General features: G+C 41.2%; 1 protein-coding gene and 1 pseudogene across 2 annotated transcripts in view; both read left to right on the forward strand.

The window, feature by feature from the left end:
• Nucleotides 1-22,822, forward strand: part of dnah5 (dynein, axonemal, heavy chain 5) — a 352,727-nt gene that overhangs the window by 235,282 nt on the left and 94,623 nt on the right. For both annotated transcript variants that reach the window (XM_072575131.1, XM_072575132.1), the window contains 6 exons: nt 855-1,027; nt 4,925-5,055; nt 5,605-5,758; nt 6,742-7,009; nt 10,314-10,545; nt 13,566-13,680. In XM_072575131.1, coding sequence (XP_072431232.1) covers nt 855-1,027; nt 4,925-5,055; nt 5,605-5,758; nt 6,742-7,009; nt 10,314-10,545; nt 13,566-13,680 — 1,073 coding nt within the window. The remainder of the gene's footprint in view (nt 1-854; nt 1,028-4,924; nt 5,056-5,604; nt 5,759-6,741; nt 7,010-10,313; nt 10,546-13,565; nt 13,681-22,822) is intronic.
• Nucleotides 11,949-12,989, forward strand: LOC140480945 (cell division cycle 7-related protein kinase-like; annotated as a pseudogene).

Genomic DNA, 22,822 nt, shown 5'->3' on the forward strand with positions numbered 1-22,822 from the left:
TGCGTGAAAAAGCTGCCCCTTCTGATCACCCTATTACAAGAAAGGTGTGGTAGCACTAGAGGTAATTTAGGTGGATGTTGCCAGGCATCAAAAATTTTAGCTGCTGTGAGTTTTTGTACAGGTTATGTTTGTTTTTTTATTTGTATTATAAAGGAGACACAGAGTGACTTAATGGAGATGCATAAATGTATGAGGGCCCGAGGTAGATTGGATAGGAAGGATCCATTTCCTCTAGCATAAAGAGGTCAGTAAACAGGGGCCATAGTTTTAACATAACTGGCAGGAGGAATTTAGGAGAATTGATCTGAAATTTATTCACCCAACAGGGCAATGGTTGTCTGGAACACACTGCCTGAAATGATGATAGAGGCAGAAATCCTCATTGTATTTAAAAAAAATGTAGTTTGATATAAACTTGAATGATGTAATTTACATGGCTGTAGAAAGTAGATTTTGGCTGAATAGCTTTTTTTTTTGGGTTGGCACAGACATGATGGATTAAGTGACATTCTGTGATCTGAATTTTATATGTTCATATATACTGGGCTTTTCAACTACTGTCAATGCTGTAATACACCCTAAATGATAAAAGTATGCACTAATTAATTTGATTTATGTGACCTCAGGCCACGGCAGAAGCCTTGTGGTCAGCGTATGTCCTGAGCAAAAGCAGCTCTACACTGAGGTACAATTCTTCCTTCAATTTTAGGAAGCCAAGGTACATCTTGAGCGTGGAACCATTAGGATTCCTGGGTTTTAGTCGCATAATGTTGCTTTCAGAACCTAATATGGAAAATGAAACTACCAAATGTGTTTAAGTTTATACATTCATAAGATGAAATCTTTTGCTTCAGGAGATGAACCAGAGGATATTGATGTGGAAATGCCAAAGATTTATGAGCCCATTGGAAGTTTTGATCACCTGAAGAATCGACTAAATATGTTTTTGCAGCAGTACAATGACAGCATCCGAGGGGCAGGATTGGACATGGTCTTTTTTAAGGATGCCATGACTCACTTAGTGAAGGTAAAATTATTAACAGAAAGTAATTGAGATTTTTTGAAGTGGCAGTAGATAGCTACAGAAAGATTAATTATTGTATTTGAAGCAGGTGATATGCATTAAGTTGAAATAAATTAATAAATGATGAGAAATGATATGGAATTGTTGAAATATAGACACAGACAAATAAACATCGCTGGAACATAGGAGTATAGGAATAAGTTGAGGCCGTTAAGTCTGTTGAGAGTGCTCCACCATTTAATATAATCATGCCTGGTCAAACACTTCAATATCTTTTTAGCAACATTATCCCCAGAACCCTTTATGCCATTGGTAATTTATCAATCTCTTGTAAAGTCATACAGTCATACAGCACAGAAGTAGTTCCAATTTGTCCATATTGACTAGGTTTCCCAAATTAAACTATTCCCTTTTGGCAGCACTTGACCCATATCCCTCTAAACTTTTCCTATTCATGTATCTGTCCAAATTCCTTTTAAATTTGGTAATTGTATCTGCATCTACCACTTCCTCTGGCACTTCATTCCATCATCGTAGTTGTGGGTATGTTCACCGAGCTGGGAAGTTGGTTTGCAGATGTTTTGTCCCCTGTCTAGGTGACACCTTCAGTGCTTTGGAGCCACCTGTGAAGCGCTGCTGTACTGTGTCTCTTCTAGAGTTGATTTGGTTCCATTTCTGCTGCTTCCAGTTGCTGGTTCCATTTGTTTGTTATAGTGGTCGGTATATTTGGTCGAGGTCAATGTGCTTGTTGATTGAGTCCGTGGATGAGGACCATGCTGCTAGAAATTCTCTGGCTGTCCTCTTTTTGGCTTGTCCTGTGATTGTTGTGTTGTCCCAGTCAAATTTGTGGTCCTTGTCATCTGTATGTATGGCTAGTAGGGACAGCTGGTCATGGCATTTAGTGGCTAGTTGGTTTTGGTGGATGCAGATTGCAAGTTGACTGCCTGTTTGACCTAGATAGTGTTTCATGCAGTCTTTGCATGGAATCTTGCAAATTACACTTGTCTTGCACATGATGGATATAGGGTCTTTTGTCCTGGTGAGTTGTTGTCTGAGCGTGCCTGTCTGTTTATGGGCTGTCATGAATCCCAGTGGTTGGAGAAGTCTAGCTGTCAGTTCCAAGATGCTTTTTTATGTGAGGAAGCATGGCTAGTGAGTTAGGTTGTGACATGTCCTGGTCACGTTGTTTGTCTGTTAGGCAGCTGTTGATGAGCTTACAAGGGTATCCATTCTTGGTTAATACTCTGTAGTGGTGCTCTTCTTCTTCCCTTCATAGGTCAGGAGTGTTGCAGTGTGTTGTAGCCCCTTTTAACAGGGACCGATTGCAGCTTCTCTTGTGTGCGTTTGGATGATTGCTGTTGTAATTCAGGACCTGGTAGGTGTGTGTGGCTTTCCTGTACGCTTTTGTGGTGCGTTCACCATTCTGTGTTCTTTGTACCATCAAATCCAGGAATGGGAGTTGATAGTTGGTTTCCTTCTCTCTTGTAAATATGATCCATGTGGGTGAGGTGTTGATGATCCGGTGTGTGTTCTCGATTTCTGTTCTCTTTATGATAAGAAAAGTGTCATCTACATATCTGATCGAGAAGTTGGGTTGGATTTGTGGGAGGGCTGTTTGTTCCAATCTTTGCATCACTGCTTCTGCTATGAGCCCAGAGATGGATGGGCCCATAGGTGTTCCATTGATCTGTTCATCTATTTGAATGTTGAATATAAAGTGTGTCGACAAGCACAGGTCTAGTACCTTGAGTATGCAGTCCTTGTTGATGGGTTCCCCATCGCGTTGTCTGTTCTTTTTGTCCAGGAAGTTGGTTATTATCTCTCTGGCAAGGGTTTTATCAATTGAAGTGATCAGTTGCATTACATCAAATGAGACCTTTGCTTTGTCCTCATCTATGCTTATGTTCTTGTCTAGGAATTCCTGTGCTGATTGTGTGGAGTGTCTGGATCCACTGATCAGATGATTTTGTTGGAGTTCATTCCATATATGAATCACCCTCTGTGTGAAAAAGTTGCCCATCAGGTTCCTTTTAAATCTTTCTCCTCTCATCATAAAATGATGCTTTCTAATTTTGAACTCTCCAACCCTAGGGAGAAGACCTTTGCAATTCATGTTTCCTATTTTCCTCGTGATATTGTAAACCTCTGTACAGTCATCCAACAACCTCCTAAGCTCCAGGGAGAAAGAAAATCCAGCCTATATAGTCTCTCTTTATGACTGAAACACTCTAGAGTTGGAGGCATTCTTGTAAATCTTTGCTGCACCCTTTCCAATTTAGTAATATCCTTCCAATAGCAGAGCAACCACAACTGTACATAGTGGCCAAAAGTGGCCTCACCAAGGTCCTGTATAGCTCAACATGATGCCCCACCTCCTATACTCAATACTCTGACCAATAAAGCCAAGCATGTCAAATGTCATCTTTATCATCCTGTCTATCTGTGACGCCACTTTCAAGGAACTATATATGTGAACCCCTAGGTCTCTCAGTTCAACAATGCTCCCCAGGGCCCTACCATTAACTGTGTAAGTCCTGCCCTTGTTGTCCTACCAAAAGGTAATACCTCACATTTATCTAAATTAAACTGCATCTGGCACTCCTCAGCTCACTAGCCCAGCTCATCTTAGATAGCCTTGTTCTTTGTCCACTCTATCAGGTTCTACCATGCAGAACCTTGTTGAAGCCCTTGCTAAAGTCCATATAGACAACATCAACTGCTCTGCCCTCATCTATATTCTTGGTAAGGTCCTCAGAAAAATATCAGTTAAATTTGTGAGACATAAATTCTCTCACACAACGCCATGCTCATTATCCGTAATCAGTCCTTGTCTCTCCAAATGCATGTAAATCCTGTCTCTCAGAATCTCCTCCAACAACTTATCCACCATGTCTAACTCACTGGTTTCTTGTTCCCTGGAGTTCCTTGCAGCCTTTTTGAATTATCCTCCATTCCACTGGCACCTCACCCGTGGCTGTAGATGATATAAATATCCCTGCTATGGGCCCTGCAATTTCTTCCCTAGCTTCCCACGACGTCCTCGGATGCGCTTGATCACCTCAAGACTTACCTTTATGCTTCATAAAAATTCCAGCACATCATCTTCTGTAACGTGGACTGTTTAAATATACTTCTTTAAGTATACTCAAAGTCTGAGCTTCCACAGTCTCTGAGTGGAGAATTCTGAAGATTCACAAACCTCTGAGTGAAAAAAACCTCTTTCCATCTCAGACCTAAATGGCCTTCCTCTTCTTTTTAAGCCGTGATGTGGAAGTGCTAGTGTTGGACTTGGGAGGACAAGTTCAGAAATCACATGACACCAGATTATAGTCCAACAGATTTATTTGAAATCACGAACTTGCTCCTTCGCCTACCACTCCGAAAGCTTATGATTTCAAATAACCCTGTTGGAGTATTACCTGGTATCATGTGACTTCGGATCTTATTTTTAAAACTGCCCTGCCTCATTCTCCTTAGTCAGGGGAAACATCTTAAGTGCATCTGCCTTGTCCAACCCTTTATCTGTTATGTAGGTTTCAATGAGATCACCTTTCATTCTTTGAAACTGCAGAGAATATAGGTCCATTTTGGCCAACCTCTCGATTCTCTTGCTTATCGGATGCTGCCTGACCAGCTGTGCTTTTCCAGCATCACACCTTTCGCCTCTGATCTTCAGCATCTGCAGTCCTCACTTCCTCCTCTTTAAGTATATGCCTTTGAAAGTAAGTTCCTTTGGGTTATGCTTCCACCACACTTTCAAATAGTGTGTTCCTTATCTTAGCAACCCTCTTAGGCAGCAAGTAGAGCACACAACATTTGTATTTTTCTGTCCAGAAGAAGGGCATTCTTGCTGAACTTGTAAATAAAACAACTTATTTAAATGGTTTACTTTATCACTAGATTTCACGCATTATTCGTACACCTCGTGGGAATGCATTGCTTGTTGGAGTAGGTGGGTCAGGCAAGCAAAGTTTGACTAAATTGGCCTCCTTTATTGCGGGATATAAGACATTCCAAATCACACTAACAAGGTAAGGTACAACCATTTGTAATTGCCCTTTCATCATTTATTTGAATATTTACTCCTTCAAGAGGTACAATATGCTCATAAGACAATAATAATCAGTAAGGATGAAATATTTGAGAATCATTAGAAAGTAATATTCAGCAGCTTTATGATTTCTGATGTTGTTAGCTTAAAACTTCAAAATGAGCGTGGTGTAGATTTGAAAAGAGCAATATCTTTTCTGGTTTGCTTGTATATAAATAATGGTGAATTTTAGCTCTGTTCATCTCATGGTTTTATAACTGAATAGAACTTAAAGTTAAGTGACAATTTTGTCAAATTTGTGTTCAAAATTCAAATGTTTACGTGTACATAATTTTAGGACATCACTCTGTGCTGACATATCACGAAATTAATATTTTAACCCTTAAAAAGAGGAGGATACAATGCTATTAATAAGCCTGATGAGCGTTATTGTGTTGATTGAGTGATTTTTTTTAGCTTAATACCTAGATGTTTCATAATTTAGTATTTCTTTAAAAGAAGCTGATTGTTTTCCTCAACCTTCTTTCAGATCATACAATAGTTCTAACCTGATGGAAGATTTGAAGGTTTTATACAAAACTGCAGGTCACCAAGGCAAGGGAGTGACTTTTATATTTACAGATAATGAGATCAAAGACGAATCTTTTCTTGAATACATGAACAATGTTTTATCATCTGGAGAGGTGAATTAATTATCATTTTGGCCATTAAGGAATAACTATGATATGTATGGTGCTTCAATACAATATGATATGACGTAGCTTCCAAAATATTACTGTTTAGTATCTACTCTGCAAATAATTCACTCATGTTTCAATTTTCAAGACTGATGCACAACTTAAAATATATATTTTATTCTGTACAAAGTGTACCTTTGTGACCAAAGGTACATTTGTAACAAAAGTAAATGGGGAATCTGCTGATGTTTCGTACAGATAACATGCTTCTAGCTTTATTGCACTGAGGCTCTTGAGAAGTTGGCTTTCCTGTAAACTTGCTAACCATTACCTCTTTGTACAAAGTCAACTGAAGTCCGCATTTTAGTGGCATTCTACCCCGTAGGTTTTGATGTATAAGATAAACCATATAAGACTTGGACCTATCGTCTAATGAGTAAAGTTCATGCACAACTAAAATTCTAATATTTGAGTCACACCTCTGAAGCATCTAATCCAAATGGTTCCTTAACAAAAAAATTACTACTTATGTTCACTAATGGAGAAGTTTCTGGATTAAATAATTTCACCTGCAATAGGGTGGTTAGGATTAGGGTTTATTTAATCCAAATCCTATCATGTGAACCTCTCATGTAATGTGACATACTAGGTGTATTGTTCACAGAGTAGATCTCAGATTTTGATTCCAATTACAGAATGAAATGGATATCATGCATTGTACCATTACAATATCTTCAATACCAATAGGAGTGGTGAGTATTTTAGAGGGCAGCACGGTAGTTCAGTGGTTAGCACTGCTGCCTCACAGCACCAGGGACCCGGGTTTGATTCCACCCTTAGGCAACTGTCTGTGTGGAGTTTGCACATTCTCTCCGTGTATAACAGAATAATTGTAAAGTGACATTTGATGAACCCCTGGTTCTATTTCTTATTTTCTAATTCAATATTTGCTGATATTGTCAGCTTTATATTTATTACTTTCATCCTAGGTCTCTAACCTATTTGCTCGAGATGAGTTGGATGAGGTGACAAGTGACCTTGTATCTGTAATGAAGAAGGAATACCCTCGCAGGCCACCAACTGGTGAAAACCTCTATGACTTTTTTATGAGTCGAGTTCGTCAAAATCTTCACGTAGTACTCTGCTTTTCACCAGTGGGAGAGAAGTTCCGAAATCGAGCGCTGAAGTTTCCAGCCCTTATTTCAGGCTGCACCATGGACTGGTTTAGTCGCTGGCCGAAAGATGCTCTTATTGCAGGTGAGTCTGGCTTTAATAGAGAAAGTCGAAAAAGTTACTCTTCATCCAAAATTCTATTTGGTTAAAGTTTACAAAGATTATTCCAAGTAACTATTTAGTCAGTATTGTAGAACAGGAAAGGAGATTTTCTGATGGTGGGTGGATGTTTGGTCTGAGCACTGAAGGTGATTCATTTCTTTTAAAGCAGACTTCAAATGTGCTAATGTGTGACATAAACTAATGGAAGCATGAATTTGAATTTCACCTGCTGCATCTCCCCCAAGTTTATCTTTCGATATGGCCTGTATTATTCCAGTAGTTTACTTTCATTTATTAACACACTGTTTGTAATCATTAACATCATTATTATCATTATCGTAATTACCACTATGATGTCCATCTTGTCACCCACCCTCCCCACAACCCAAATGCACACGCACACCTAAATCTCATGATTGAGACTTTCTGGAACTCTGACAGAGCCCTGTCTCATTCACTTGAGTTCATCACCAGGGTCATAGTGTTGTAGCATGCCTAGAATAGTTCTACACTTCTGCACACCATCTGATACATGATAGGTATGGCTGTCCCAAAACCATGTCACAATCAAATTTGGTCTCACTTCTTAGCTCAAGTTAAATCACACCTTCCTGATCCTCCTGAATGTCTCTTCAGGTGTTCTGTTTATATCAGATCTTAGTTTATCAGTTTTACTGAAGCCATGCCTTCTGACTTCCCTGTTCATTTTTGCTGTGACTGTAAAGTTGACAGAATTTTCGCCCTGTATCAAAGGTTGCGCCCCATCTTCTACTCTTTGCTTTGGCTTTTCTCTCGCTGTTTTACTTTCTCGTGTTCTTGAGGGGTAATGTTTGATTTGAGGTTATGTTATGAAACTGAAACATCCATTTTCAAGTTCATCCCCACTAACAGTTCTGTGGTGTTACTCTGTAATTGAGTAAAGGTAATTCTCACTTTGGATACTTACATGTTAGTGACTTCACAGTCTTGACTGGCCTGTGCATCTCTCCATTCGACTGAGGGTGGAATGGAGAACTTATCACTGGGTTGATGTCTGTCTCCAAAGTGAACTTTCTGAAATCCTCATCCACTAACTGTGGTCCATGGTTTGATATTAATTCTGCTGGGAAACCAGGTCTCACAAAGATCCTTTTCATTGCTCTGATCACTGAGTTGGCTGTAATTGTTTGAAGTGTTGCTGCATCAGTACATCTTGCATAATAGTTGATGAGGACTAAATACATCTTCCCTCTAAAAGTGAACAATGTGTTGTTAGCCTTTCCCATAATATTTCTGGAAATTGTTTTGAAATAATTGGCTCAGGAGGTACTTGATTCTAAATGGTGGTGGCTGGCATGACAAAATGTAATCCTGCATGTTATTTGAAGCACTTGCACAGGTTAATGCACTTTGTGATGTATAGATGTGCCTCATGGAATTTCTGTAGTGGCACAGTGACTCAGTGGTGGCACAGTGACTCAGTGGTTAGCACTGCTGCCTCACAGTGCTCGGGACCCGGGTTTGATTCCACCCTCGGGAAATTATCTGTGTGGAGTTTGCATATTCTCCCCATGTCTGCATGATCTCCTCTGGGTGCACCAGTTTCCTCCCACAGTCCATAGCTGTGCAGGTTAGGTGGATTGGTCATGGAAAATTGCTCATAGTGTCCAGGGATGTGTAGGTTAGGTGGATTAGCTATGGGAAAGCAGGTTTATGGAGATGGGGCGGGCCTTGGGTGGTATGCTGTTAGAAGGGCTGAATGGCCTGCTTCAAAACTGTAGGGATTATGTGATTCTACGATTCTCTTCACATCAATGTGTGGTCTGTACCAATAAATCTTCTGCTGTTGTGAAGTGTTCTTTCTGCTCATCACATTCAGCACAAAGTCTGCTGAACTATATTTTATCCACTGTTGCAGACAGAGTTGCTTGACCTTTCTGCACACATTGCCAGATTTTTGAGCAGCAAAAATTTGTCTGAGTTTGAATTGAGTTTTTGTTAAAAGTATTGATCATATCATCAAATAAGACTGTACATTTTCTACAAGAATAAGATCTTTATTTTCTGCTTCATCCCCTGCTGCTCCTCAGACTGTATTCACCATTACTTGCACAGTGTCTGGAATGTAAACTAGACCATTGTTGTATCTCATCAGCCTAAGTCTGAATCTTTCAATGCGTTGAGGCATTTAAAAAATTTATTTTGATCCCTATAATCTTACCAAAGACATATGGTTCATCTCAAGCTGGGATTTCATTCCCACGGGGTGGTCAGTGACCCTTTCTCATTCTGCATTGTATCTCTGTAATTGAAGTCTCCGGGGTCCTGTCCTGGCTTCAGAATCCTCCCTTTCCAGCTGGGTCATTGGAGTTCTGTTTTAACTTTAGATCCTAGCTATGGTGAATTTTTTTTCTCAGTGGCTGCCATTATGCCTTCTCTTATGCTTTAAGTCAGTAACTGCTACCTTTGCATTGAAATGCTGATCTGAAGAATCTGGGAGTGTGTGTGTGTGTCTGCTCATACATTGTCTATGAGGCTGCTTCCTCCGTATCTTTGACTTAGGCTCTTTCACTCGTTTTGTACTCTAACACCCCTTTACTTACAGCTGTACATAGCAAGCTGTCAAGTACAGCTTTCTAGTCTAGAGTCTAAGATCTTTCTTGTCACATGCTCAATGTGGACTGGTGACATCTCTCTCACTGATATTGTTGTCACATAATCAGTTAAATAATCATAGTTTACATGAATCTCATTATATCACATCATGCATGCATACTTAAGTAGAAATGTGACTTTCTCAACAACTGGCGAGAGCAGAAATATGGCTGTTTAATTGCACTGAAAACAGAAAATGCTGGAAAAATACTCTGGTTTAGGCAGCATCTGGACGGGAAGAGTGGAGATTTCATGGCTGTTCAGAACTGGAAAAAGTTAGGGATGTAGTAGATGTTGAGCAAAGAATTAGATGAAAACAAAAGGTTTGTGATAACATGTCAGGGTAGGTGAATGACAGAAGCCGAAGTCCTTCAGGACCAAGGGACTAGAATTTTGGCAGGGAAGGATACAAAGAAACAAAGACGTTTTGCACCTCGAGCAAAATTGACATCAATTAGAACCAGAGGAAAACACTCCACTGATTAGTGTCATATGCAGCATAAGAGAAGATGGTCATGGCTTTTGAAGGTCAACAATCTCTTTCCAGTATAAAGTTGATAAAGTGCATTGCTTTATTTTCTATTTTCTGACTTACCCAAGGAAAAGTAAATGTGTGTTCTAATAAATTGGAACTCTTTATTGCTTTTCACAGTGTCTGACCATTTCTTATCTTCATTTGGAATTGACTGCACCACTGAGATCAAAAGAGAAGTGGTTGAGTGCATGGGATCCTTCCAAGATGGCGTGGCTGAGAAATGTGTGGACTATTTCCAAAGATATCGCCGATCTACCCACGTGACGCCAAAATCTTATCTCTCATTTATTCAAGGATATAAAACAATCTACAGAGAGAAACATTCTGAGGTCCAAACCTTAGCTAATAGGTAGGAAATTAACATTAAACTTTTTTAAAAATCAAAATAAATTAGCTCATACCATAAAATGTTGCTGTTTGAACTGATATTCACACCTGAGCTTCCCTTCAGTGTATTGTTTGTAAATAGTTTGCCAGAAAGTAGATGGAAAAAGGAGCCAGGCAGGAGGGAGCAAGAAGTGCTATTTTCAGCGTCTATGAAGATGCTGTATGGGCTGGGTTTTTTTTCTTCCCTTGCTGTGTAGAATAGTATGAATATTATGTCTACCATTTGGATGATGGGTAAAGGTATCATAGAATGGGTACAGCACTGAAGCAACCCATTTGACAACGTTGTTGCTGGCTTTCTGTGAGACCAATTAAATGTTCTCTGCAACCTCGATCTTATCTCCTAACCTTGCAAATTCTTACTCTTCATATGTTTATTTAACTCCCAGTTGTATCTATCTGCTCTCAGTGAGGGCATTCCCGAGCCTAACAATTCCCTGTTGTACAAACATTTTTCACGGTTGGTTCTTTGGTTAATCATTTGAAATCAGCGCCCTCTGGTTCTTGGCGGTTCCACCAATAAGAACAGTTGAGTTGGATTTTTGTCAAGCACATGGATACTGGGAGTCAGGAATTTTCCTGACACCACAATCCAGTCTTGACATTGGGGGAGCCAGCTTGCTGTATGGATGGCTGGGAGGCAGGCATGGATTGGAGGCAGGAATGAGGCTGCAACTGTTTCTGCTGTTCCAATCCTCTTTTAAATTTGTGGACTTTATTTATATTCCATCTCCTCTCCCCTTTCTTCCTAACAAAATGTTAGCTTCACACTTCTCTGCATTAAATTTCATCTGGAACCTGCCTACCCATTGTACCATCCTGTTTGTATCCTCTTGAACTATATAATTACCCTCCTCACATTTCATAAAATTCCATGTTTTGTATTGTTCGCAAATATTGGAATTGTGATCTGCGCACTGAAATCATGGAAAACAGTAGCTTTAATAGTATTAGCGCTAGCCCCCTTGGGAATGCCAATGTATCCCTTCCTTCAGTTGCAAAAACACACCCTATTCTCTGATTCCTGTTATTCAGCCAGCTTCATTTTCATGCTCCTACACTCCCTTTTATCGCCTGGACTTACAACTTTGCTGACAAGTTCATTATATAATGCTTTTTCAAATACATTTTGGAATTCCATACGTATCATACTTGTTGGATTTGGTTATTCAGGATCTGGGGGTGGTGAGATAAGAGAAGCATTTACCATTTTAGCATCATTCAATGTAGCTTCAAGTCAAGCAACCTCCTGTACCTTAGTCATTTGAAGGACTACCCTGTGATTTCTCAATCTTTGCAACTTCAAGGAGGCCCATATTTCATGTCAGCTAAACTCTGGGCTAAACCTAAGTCCGCTAATGAAATATGGGCCTCCTTGAAGTTGTAAAGATTGAGAAATCACAGGGTAGTCCTTCAAATAATAAATCACTGACCAACTCAAGAAAATCTTCCTAAAACTGTAACAATGAATACAACTCGAGCTCAATACAGCACTGACAGGCAGCGCATTAAAATACCCTGGCCCTCTCAGAAGCCAGTTGTGGAAAGGGAGATTCATATGTACTTGGGAAAAGAAAGTTGAATCTTCATAGCACTGAAGATTTTGAAGATACAGGTAGTAAGCCTATGAGACATGCAGAGAATGCAGATAGAATGTTCAGAAAAATAATAGCAGCAAAACAAATCATCATCAAAGGGTACAACAACCAGGTTTAGGATGGAGACCCACCATCCATCCATCATATCTGACATTTAATTGTTATGCAACAGATCGATCTTCATGCACTTTTTCCTAAAATGCCAGTAAGTTACCCAAGAGCATGTACTCCAGTCTTAATGCAGTCTCCACATCAGATATCAGCCATTAACATGTGATCCTGAGAAGATGTCTTTCCTTGTTCAGTGCTTGATACCTATTTTTCAACACCAGTGACTTAACTACATTTTGCACAGACCATGACTGTTAATGGATTGAAGGAAACCATTCAGGTTGCTAAATCATTTGGTAAAATTGTTTCATGTCACCAGGAATGTCCAGAATTGTATTTGAATGCTCCAACAAACTCAGAGGAATACTGTACATTGTTCAAATAAAATCAAACCTACAGAATGATCCAAGGCAGGGGTTAGGTATTACAGGCAGTGTTTGGATACAAGGAATAAGGAAAAGACAGATTCCTTGACATACATAGAGGATTTTCACAGCTTGTCAAGAAAGTTTAAGCACAATATTCAGTGGCACTTTGATTTCAAGCACACAGCCAGATGACCAATACACTGACCTGAAATCAGGTTCCTGACTGAGCACATGACCTTCCTGATGTGTTGATGGTTTTTTTTATTAATCCAGCAATGGGGATGACTGCAGAAAAGGCTTTGAAGCTCCCATTCTTTGAAGGCACGTAACTTTATCGCAATAGTAAATCATGTGTGCTTGAAATGTGGGGTGAACACAACAGTAGCAAGAGCTCATTTTAGCAGATTTTGTTGACATTTATTTTTACACTAAAGCAAATTAAATCAGCCAACATCTTCATTTGATCCAGCCATGAAATTTATTTTCTTTTCCACACATTCTTGACCGTTGAGTCATTCTGTAGCCCCCATTCTGTGCTCTTTTTTGAGTGATTAATTACCAAACTGCCTTTTAAATAAATGTGTTTCAGTGCAATTTGTAGTGTTAGGCTTTTTTTTTGCTTTCTATTTATGCCATTTCATACTGTTGTCTTCTGACAAGTGTGGCAGTCTTACTTAGACTCAATTGTCAAGATATCTGTCAAACACATTTCTGAGGAGCTAAGTTATTGTTTGAAGTAACATAGTCTGACACACAGTAAAATGCAGAATGAATTGAACAATTTCTTGGTGTGAGAGTCTGGAAATATGACATTGGTTTAAGACCATAAGGTCAGTCAATCAGGATTGAGATGAGGGGAGCATTTCTTCTTTCATCTGTAAAATAGAGGTTTAATTTTTCTACAGAATGAACACTGGCCTCAAAAAACTGAAGGAGGCCTCAGAATCAGTGGCTGCACTAAGTAAAGAACTTGAGGTGAAGGAGAGAGAACTACAAGTAGCCAATGCAAAGGCTGACATGGTATGTACTTATGGCAGACAATAATTTTGTGCCTATGTTTCATCTGTCTCCAGGGCAAAATAATGATTGCTGTGGATTGTGGTGTAACATTCAACCTGGCATATATGATGGCAAATAACATACCACCTTTTCTGGTCTTCAAGCATGAAAAATGTGTTGCTGGAAAAACACGGCAGGCCAGACAGCATCTGAGGAACAGGAGAATCGACGTTTCGGGCATAAGTCCTCCTTCAGGAATCCCTGAAGAAGGGATTATTTCCAAAACATCAATTCTCCTGCTCCTCGGATGCTGCCTGACCTGCTGTGTTTTTCCAGCACCACATTTTTCAACTCTGGTCTCCAGCATCTGCAGTCCTCACTTTCTCCTGGTCTTCAAGCATGTTTAAACCTATACTTGGCATATAAGTTGACCGCATTCTTTTTCTGTTGTTAAAATGTCTTAGCCTAGCTGGATTATTGTCCAGTTTCAAAAACATAATTAAAAAAATAATTTTTTGAGTTCTGTCATGCCATGAGGAAACATCTCTGAGCATTGTATTTACATGAAAATAGATGCTTTACAACTTAAATGAAATCAGTAATTGAAACCACATTGACAATTTTCAGTAAAATATGTTAATTTATCACCCTTGGTTTATGTGAATGATAAGACAATCCAGTGAACAAAGCAACATGGCTGGTAAGTACACAATTACCACATTAGCTCTAGAATTTGACAAAATCTGAAATAGTTTTGTGGAGATCTTGTGATCCAATATAATTTGAGTAGTTTTTGTTACCGGTGGACAGTGAAAGCTTCATAAAGGTGATTGGAGTTGAGATTCAGTTATCTCTCAAAAGAATCTTGGAGTCATTTTAATAAATTAACAGTTCTTAATTTTACTAAATTTGTGCAATTTCAAATAGTTTCAGAACAACAGTGTGAGTTGTAATGGAGTTACATTTGTATCAATTAATCAAGTGCAGATTGACATCATCAGTTGTTAGGTTTCTAGTGAGGGAGCAAAGACATTGAATTTTTATAATAGATTGTTTGTGCATCTCTCATTTCCTTTGCTGGGCTTAGTTAGATGGGCAGAAAGTCACTATTTGGCTTTTTCTTCTTCCCACATGTGCAGTGTACAGTGTTTCAACTTCTAATAATTTGTGCATCATTACTTGAGTGAGTTTTAGAAATAATACTAAGGCTCCAGTTTTTGTCCCTGGGTCAGGAGCACAGAGATGAGATATTTCCTGGCTTTGTAAACTCGCTTTGGAAAGGTATGCCCTTGACGGTTGGATTTTCATTTTGAAATGGTGGGGTTCCTTGGGAGAGATACTGAAATGAAAGTGAAAGTTTCAGGCTATGGATGCAGACTGCGCACAACACTTGCCTTCTTGTACTGGCACTATACTGCAGCTAATAAAAAATAAAGAAGAATGAAACCAGAAATTTGACTTCAGCCCTGTCCACAGACACCCCCTCCACTTATGCTCGTTCCTAATGTTTCATCCAAACCAATTCTCTGCTACCCATGGCCTCTCATAACTCTTATACCATTCTGTGCCTCTGTCCTCGCCCCCATGTCTGCTCATGGACCCTATGGCAACAAACAGATTTATATCATCCCATTGCTGTTTATGCACCCCATGGTCCAGTACCCATAACTTTTGGAGCATGATAACCTCCAACCCATAATACTTTGCCATCATCTCTCTTTGACTCTCTCAGCGGAGCAGGTAACGGCTGTCTGATGGTGTTTTTTGTAAGTCACGGTATAGTCCAGTTATTGTTTTTTTAACGGCTAAAATTTAAAGATTTTTTTTAAAGCGCCTAGCGGACACGGAAGCTGGTGTCGCGCTAGCTTACCTGAGAAGGTTTTTTCTTATAAAAGCGCGCAGGCGAGGAACCCGAGGCACTACAGGGGTAGAGCCTCCCACCCGCCCTCCTCCTCTCACCTAATAATAAGACCCATTGTGACAAGCAGGTAAGTGCTGCATTTTGCTTGTTTGTTTCTTTAGATCTAGTTTTTAAAGTTTCTCTTTTAGAGAGATGGCAGCGAAGGCAGTGCAATGTTCCTCTTGCAACATGTATGAGGTGAGGGAAGCCATTAGCGTCCCTCCTGATTACACTTGCAAGAAGTGCACCCATCTCCAGCTCCTCCAAGACCGTGTTAGGGAACTGGAGCTGGAGTTGGATGAACTGCGGATCATTCGGGAGGCAGAGGTGGTCATAGATCAGAGCTTTAGGGAAGTAGTTACTCCGAAAGTTATAGAGAGATGGGTGACAGTGAGGGGGAGTGGGAGGAAGCAGCCAGTGCAGGGACCCCCTGCGGTCATTCCCCTCAAGAACAAGTATACCGTTTTGGATACTTGTGGGGGGGATGGCTTACCAGAGGTAAGCAATGGGGTTCAGGACTCTGGTACGGAGCCTGTCCCCGTTTCTCAGAAGGGAAGGGTGGAGAAAGGTAGAGCGATAGTTATTGGGGACTCAATAGTGAGGGGCACAGATAGGCGGTTTTGCGGGGGCGACAGAGACTCACGATTGGTATGTTGCCTCCCAGGTGCAAGGGTACGTGATGTCTCTGATCGTGTTTTCCGGGTCCTCAAGGGGGAGGGGGAACAGCCCCAGATCGTGGTCCATGTTGGCACCAACGACATAGGTAGGAAGAGGGGTGAGGATGTTAGACAGGCTTTCAGGGAGCTAGGTTGGAAGGTCAGAGCTAGAACGAAAAGAGTCGTTGTCTCTGGTTTGTTACCCGTGCCACGTGATGGAGAGTTGAGGAATAGGGAGAGAGAAGAGTTAAATGCGTGGCTACAGGGATGGTGCAGGAGGGAGGGATTCCGGTTTCTGGACAACTGGGGTTCTTTCTGGGGGAAGTGGGACCTCTATAAACAGGATGGTCTACACCTGAACCTGAGGGGCACCAGTATCCTTGGGGGGAGGTTTGCTAGTGCTCTTTGGGAGGGTTTAAACTAACTCTGCAGGGGCATGGGAACCTGGACTGTAGCTTTAGGGTACAGGACCTTGAGTGTAGGGAGGTTAGGAACATGGCATCAATCTCGAAGGAGGGTGCCTGTAAGCAGGAAGGTGGCTTGAAGTGTGTATACTTCAGTGCCAGAACTATAAGAAATAAGGTAGGTGAGCTTGCAGCATGGGTTGGTACCTGGGACTTCGATGTTGTGGCCATTACAGAGACGTGGGTAGAACAGGGACAGGAATGGCTGTTGCAGGTTCCAGGGTTTAAATGTTTTAGTAGGGTCAGGGATGGGGGTAAAAGAGGGGGAGGTGTGGCATTGCTTGTCAAGGATAGTATTACAGCAGTAGAAAGGGTGAGGGAGGAAGACTTGCCATCTGAGGTAGTGTGGGCAGAGGTTAGAAATAGGAAAGGTGAGGTCACCCTGTTAGGAGTTTTCTACAGGCCTCCTAATAGTCCGAGAGAAGCAGAGGAAAGTATTGCGAGGATGATTCAGGAGAAGAGTGAAAGTAGCAGGGTGGTTGTTATGGGGGACTTTAACTTCCCAGATATTGACTGGGAAAGCTATAGCTCGAGTTCGTTAGATGGGTCGGTGTTTGTCCAATGTGTGCAGGAGGGTTTCCTGACACAATATGTAGACAGGCCAACAAGAGGTGAGGCCATACTGGATTTGGTTCTAGGTAATGAACCAGGCCAGGTGTTAGACTTGGAGGTAGGTGAGCACTTCGGGGGCAGTGACCACAACTCGGTGACTTTTACTCTAGTGATGGAGAGGGATAAGTGTGCACTGCAGGGCAACAGTTATAGCTGGGGGCAGGGAAATTATGATGCAGTGAGGCATGACTTAGTATGCGTGGATTCGAAAAATAGGCTTCAAGGGAAGAACACAAATGATATGTGGAGATTGTTCAAGGAACAGCTAATGGGTGTCCTTGATAAGTATGTACCAGTCAGGCAGGGAGTAAAGGGTCTTGTGAGGGAGCCGTGGTTTAATAAGGAATTGGAATCCCTTGTGAAAGGGAAGAGGGCGACCTATGTAAAGATGAGGCGTGAGGGTTCAGTTGGGGCGATTGAGAGTTATAAGGTAGCCAGGAAGGATCTAAAGAGAGAGCTAAGAGCAGTGAGAAGGGGACATGAAAAGTCCTTAGTTGGTAGGATTAGGGAAAACCCAAAGGCCTTCTATAGTTATGTCAGGAATAAAAGGATGACTAGGGTAGGTATCTGTCCAGTCAAGGATAGTAGTGGGAAGTTGTGTGTGGAGGCGGAGGAGATTGGTGAGACACTGAATCAATACTTTTCGTCAGTATTCACTCAGGAACAGGACACTGTTGCTGATGTGAATATTGAGTCACAAGTGATTAGAATGGATGGCCTTGAGGTACGTAGGGAAGAGGTCTGGGGAACACTGGAAAGGATGAAAATAGATAAGTCCCCTGGGCCTGATGGCATTTATCCTAGGATCCTCTGGGAAGCTAGGGAGGAGATAGCGGAGCCATTGGCCTTGATTTTTTAGGTCGTCGTTGTCTTCGGGAATAGTGCCAGAAGACTGGAGGATAGTGAATGTGGTCCCATTGTTCAAGAAGGGGAGCAGGGATAGCCCAAGTAACTATAGGCCAGTCAGTCTCACTTCTGTTGTGGGCAAAGTCTTAGAGAGAATTGTAAGGGATAGGATTTATGAACATCTGGATAGGAATAATGTGATCAAGGATAGTCAGCATGGTTTTGTGAAGGGCAGATCGTGCCTCACAAACCTTATTGAATTCTTTGAGAAGGTGACCAAGGAAATGGATGAGGGTAAAGCAGTAGATGTGATGTATATGGATTTTAGCAAGGCGTTCGATAAGGTACCCCATGGCAGGCTAATGCCATGGAGGTATGGCATTGAGGGTGCATTAGAGGTTTGGATTAGGAATTGGCTGGCTGGAAGGAGACAGAGGGTAGTAGTTGATGGTATAGGTTCATCTTGGAGCGCAGTTACTAGCGGTGTTCCACAAGGATCTGTTTTGGGACCATTGCTGTTTGTCATTTTTATAAATGACCTGGAGGAGGGGCTTGAAGGCTGGGTGAGCAAGTTTGCAGATGACACGAAAGTCGGTGGAGTTGTGGACAGCGAAGAAGGATGTGGCAGGTTACAGCACGATATAGATAAGTTGCAGAGCTGGGCAGTAAGGTGGCAAATGGAATTCAATGTAGCTAAGTGTGAAGTCATTCACTTTGGTAGGAGTAACAAGAAGATGGATTACTGGGCTAATGGTAGACTACTTGGTAGTGTGGATGAGCAGAGGGATCTTGGTGTCCATGTACACAGATCTTTGAAAGTTGCCACCCAGGTAAATAGTGCTGTGAAGAAGGCATATGGCGTACTGGGCTTTATTGGTAGAGGAATTGAGTTCCAGAGTCCTGAGGTCATGTTGCAGTTGTATAAGACTCTGGTGCAGCCTCATCTGGAGTATTGTGTGCAGTTTTGGTCGCCATACTACAGGAAGGATGTGGAGGCATTGGAACGAGTGCAGAGGAGGTTTACCAGGATGTTGCCTGGCATGGTAGGAAGATCGTATGAGGAAAGGCTGAGGCACTTGGGACTTTTCTCATTGGAGAAAAGAAGGTTTAGGGGAGATTTGATAGAGGTGTACAAGATGATTAGGGGTTTAGATAGGGTTGACAGTGAGAACCTTTTTCCGCGTATGGAGTCAGCTGTTACTAGGGGACACAGCTTTAAATTAAGGGGTGGTAGGTATAGGACAGATGTTAGGGGTAGATTTTTTACTCAGCGGGTTGTAAGTTCATGGAATGCCCTGCCAGTAGCAGTGGTGGACTCTCCCTCTTTATGGTCATTCAAGCGGGCATTGGACAAGCATATGGAGGTTATTGGGCTAGTGTAGGTTAGGTAGGCTTCGGTCGGCGCAACATCGAGGGCCGAAGGGCCTGTACTGCGCTGTATTTTTCTATGTTCTATGTTTCTATGTTCTATGTTCTATGTTCTATCTCCTTCATTCCAATCTCTTAGTATCTACTACAGGCAAAACTCAGGAACTACATTAACATAAAATACAGCTGGATATTAACTGATGACTTCACTATTTAAAAATAAATCTTTACTTAATTGAAAACAACTCATTGCTCCAACTAATCCCTCATGAAAATAAAAAATTGTATTTTAAGTTGTTTGACTCCTTTGACAGTTCTTTGACAGTTTTGACACTTCGAGTGAGTTTAAGCACATTTCAGGCATATCCTTATCTACTTTTCGCAATCCTAAAGGGTGCCTGGCCCAACCCTTTCACTCAAGGATACCTGACTGACACCCAAAGGTGCCTGACCTCTCCCCTACGGGACACCTGAATCATCCCTTTTCTGAAGATCACCTTGCACCTTCAGGGTTTCTGTCATTTTAACCACAACAAAGAGACTGTCCCCTTCAGTGAAAAACTAGGTCTATTTCTTGTTAATCTAAGGAATCATTACACCGGGTTGTAAACTGTGAAATATATATTTTTGAATGAGTAATATCACCACAAAAACAGTCCAAATGGTCCCGTCACCATTTATTTGGATCTTTTGAAAGATGAACTTGAATATATGCCTAAAATAAAACAAAGATTTGAGGGTACTGAAGATCTGAAGCAAGAACAGAAATTGCTGGAGAAGCTCAGCGGGTGTGGTGGCATCTCTGGAGAGAAAGTTTCCTGATGAAGGGCTCCGGCACAAAACGCGATTTTCCTGCTCCTTGGATGCTGCCTGACCTGCTGTGCTTTTCCAGCAACACACACCCATCTCTGGAAAGAAAGCAGAATTAACGTTTAGTCCAGTGACCGTTCTTCAGAACACGATTGTAGAGTTTCTCCAGCAATTTCTGATTTTGTTTCAGATCTTCAGCATCCTCAAATCTTCATTTAATTTTAGGTGTATATTTAAGTTCATCATTAAAAAGATCAAAATAAATAGTCAAGAAACAACTTGGATTGTTTTTTTTCTAATGATGTTGCTCATTCAAAAAATGCTGGGAACAGAGTAATTTAGTTTGTCTGGTTGGCATGGACGAGTTGGACCAAAGGGTCTGTTTCTGTGCTGGACAATTGTATGACTCTACATATTTAACAGAAATTGCTGGAGAAGCTCAGCGGGTCTCGTGGCATCTGTGGAGAGAAAGCAGAGTTAGCATTTAGTCCAGTGACCATTCTTCAGAACATGATTGCAGTTTCTCCAGCAATTACTGTTAAATATGTATAGTCATAGAGTTGTACAGCATGGAAACAGACCCTTTGGTCCAACTCATACATGCCGACCAGACAAACTAAATTAATCTAGTCCTATTTGCCAGTATTTGACCCATATAACTCTAAACCCTTCCAATTCATGTACCCATCAGATGCCTTTTAAATGTTGTAACTGTACCAGCCTTCACCACTTCCTCTGGCAACTCATTCTGTACAAGCACCACCCTCTGCATGAAAAAGTTGCCCCTTAAGTCATTTTTAAATCTTTCCCCTCTCACCTTAAATTATGTCCTCTAATTTTGGACTCCCCTACCCTGGGAAAAGACCTTGACTATTCAACTTATCCGTGCCTCTCAGGATTTTATGAACTTCTATAAGGTCACCTCTCAGCCTTCGTCGCTCCAGGGAAAATAGCCTGAGTCTATTCAGCCTCTCCCTGTAGCTCAAATCCTCCAACCCTGGCAACACCCTTATAAATCTTTTCTGAACTCTTTACAATTTAACAATGTTTTTCCTATAGCAGGGGGATCAGAAATGAATGCAGTATTCCAAAAGTGGCCTAACCAATGTCCTGCAACATGAATCCCCAACTTCTATACTTAATGCTCTGACCAATGAAGGCAAGCATACCAATTGCCTTTTTCACTATTCTGTCCACCTGTGACTCCACATTCAAGGAATTATGCATTTGCACCCCAAGGTCTCTTTGTTCAGCAACATTCCCCAGGACCTTACCATTAAGTGTATAGGCTCTGTCCTGATCTGCCTTTCTAAAATGTAGCACCTCATATGTATCTAAATTAAACTCCATCTACCACTCCTCAGCCCAGCAGCCTATCTGATCAAGGTCCCATTGTAGTCTTAGTCCAGTACGCCACCAATTTCGGTGTCATCTGCAAACTTACTAACCATACCCCCTGTATTTGCATTCAAATAACTTCCATAAATGACAAAACACAGTGGACCCAGAACCAATCTTTATGACACACCGCTGGCACAGGCCTCCAATCTGAAAAACAACCCTGTACCACCACCCTCTGTCTTCCACCTTCAAACCAATTTTGTATCCAAGTGGCTAGCTCTCCTTGGATTTCATGTGATCTAACCTTGCTCACCAATCTACCATGTGGAACTTTGTTGAATGCCCTTCCGTAGTCCACTGCTATACCTTACGTCACCTTATTCATGATGTTTTTACCGGAGGGCCATTTGTAGGGAGAGATTTTAAAGAGGAGTCTTTGTCCAGTGTTCAGCAGCACAAATTGATCTTTAATCAGAGCTCCTCACCTAACACCCTGAGAGAGGTCTCTGGAGATAGACTCCAAAACACTCCACTTCTCTCTATTAAGTACACGATATCTACATTAAAATAATTGCATGCAATATTAACATCAGTGCTTGCCTCTTCCCTTCTGACTGTTATGCCTCTCCCCAGACATTTGCCAGCTGCATCATACTGAGTGTGTGCTATTTGGTACCTTGTAAAGCTGAGATTGTTTACTTTCCCAAGGACACTTTAACAAAATAATGTTCTGCAAATGCCCCTTTGCAATGCTATCTGTTTTCTCCTTCAATGAGGTTATCTGTCTATGCCCTTTGTTGTACATCATCCATTTCTTGGTGTTTGTTGTTCAGTCCCCCTGCAGATGGCTTTTTCTCTACTCTTTACAATGATTTGTCTAAATTCCTTAATGTTACTTTGTTAGTTATAGTTATAGCTTTGGTACACCTACATATGTAATATGTAATGGCTATTACGTAAAAAGCCTTTGACTATGGTGGGATCAGGCGTTTTCTACACTTTACTAAATAACAAGTTTTCTCTTTCCCACTAATATTTTTATGAGGCACTTCATTATGTTATCTGGTTGCCATGAGTACGAAGGCTCCAATTCTGACTGCGTCACATAACAATTCTCTTCAGCAATGGGCAACGTCAACAGGACCTTTTTCTTTTCTCTGCTTACC

The sequence above is a fragment of the Chiloscyllium punctatum genome, chromosome 8 (genome assembly GCF_047496795.1).
Source record: "Chiloscyllium punctatum isolate Juve2018m chromosome 8, sChiPun1.3, whole genome shotgun sequence".
Lineage (NCBI taxonomy): Eukaryota > Metazoa > Chordata > Chondrichthyes > Orectolobiformes > Hemiscylliidae > Chiloscyllium > Chiloscyllium punctatum.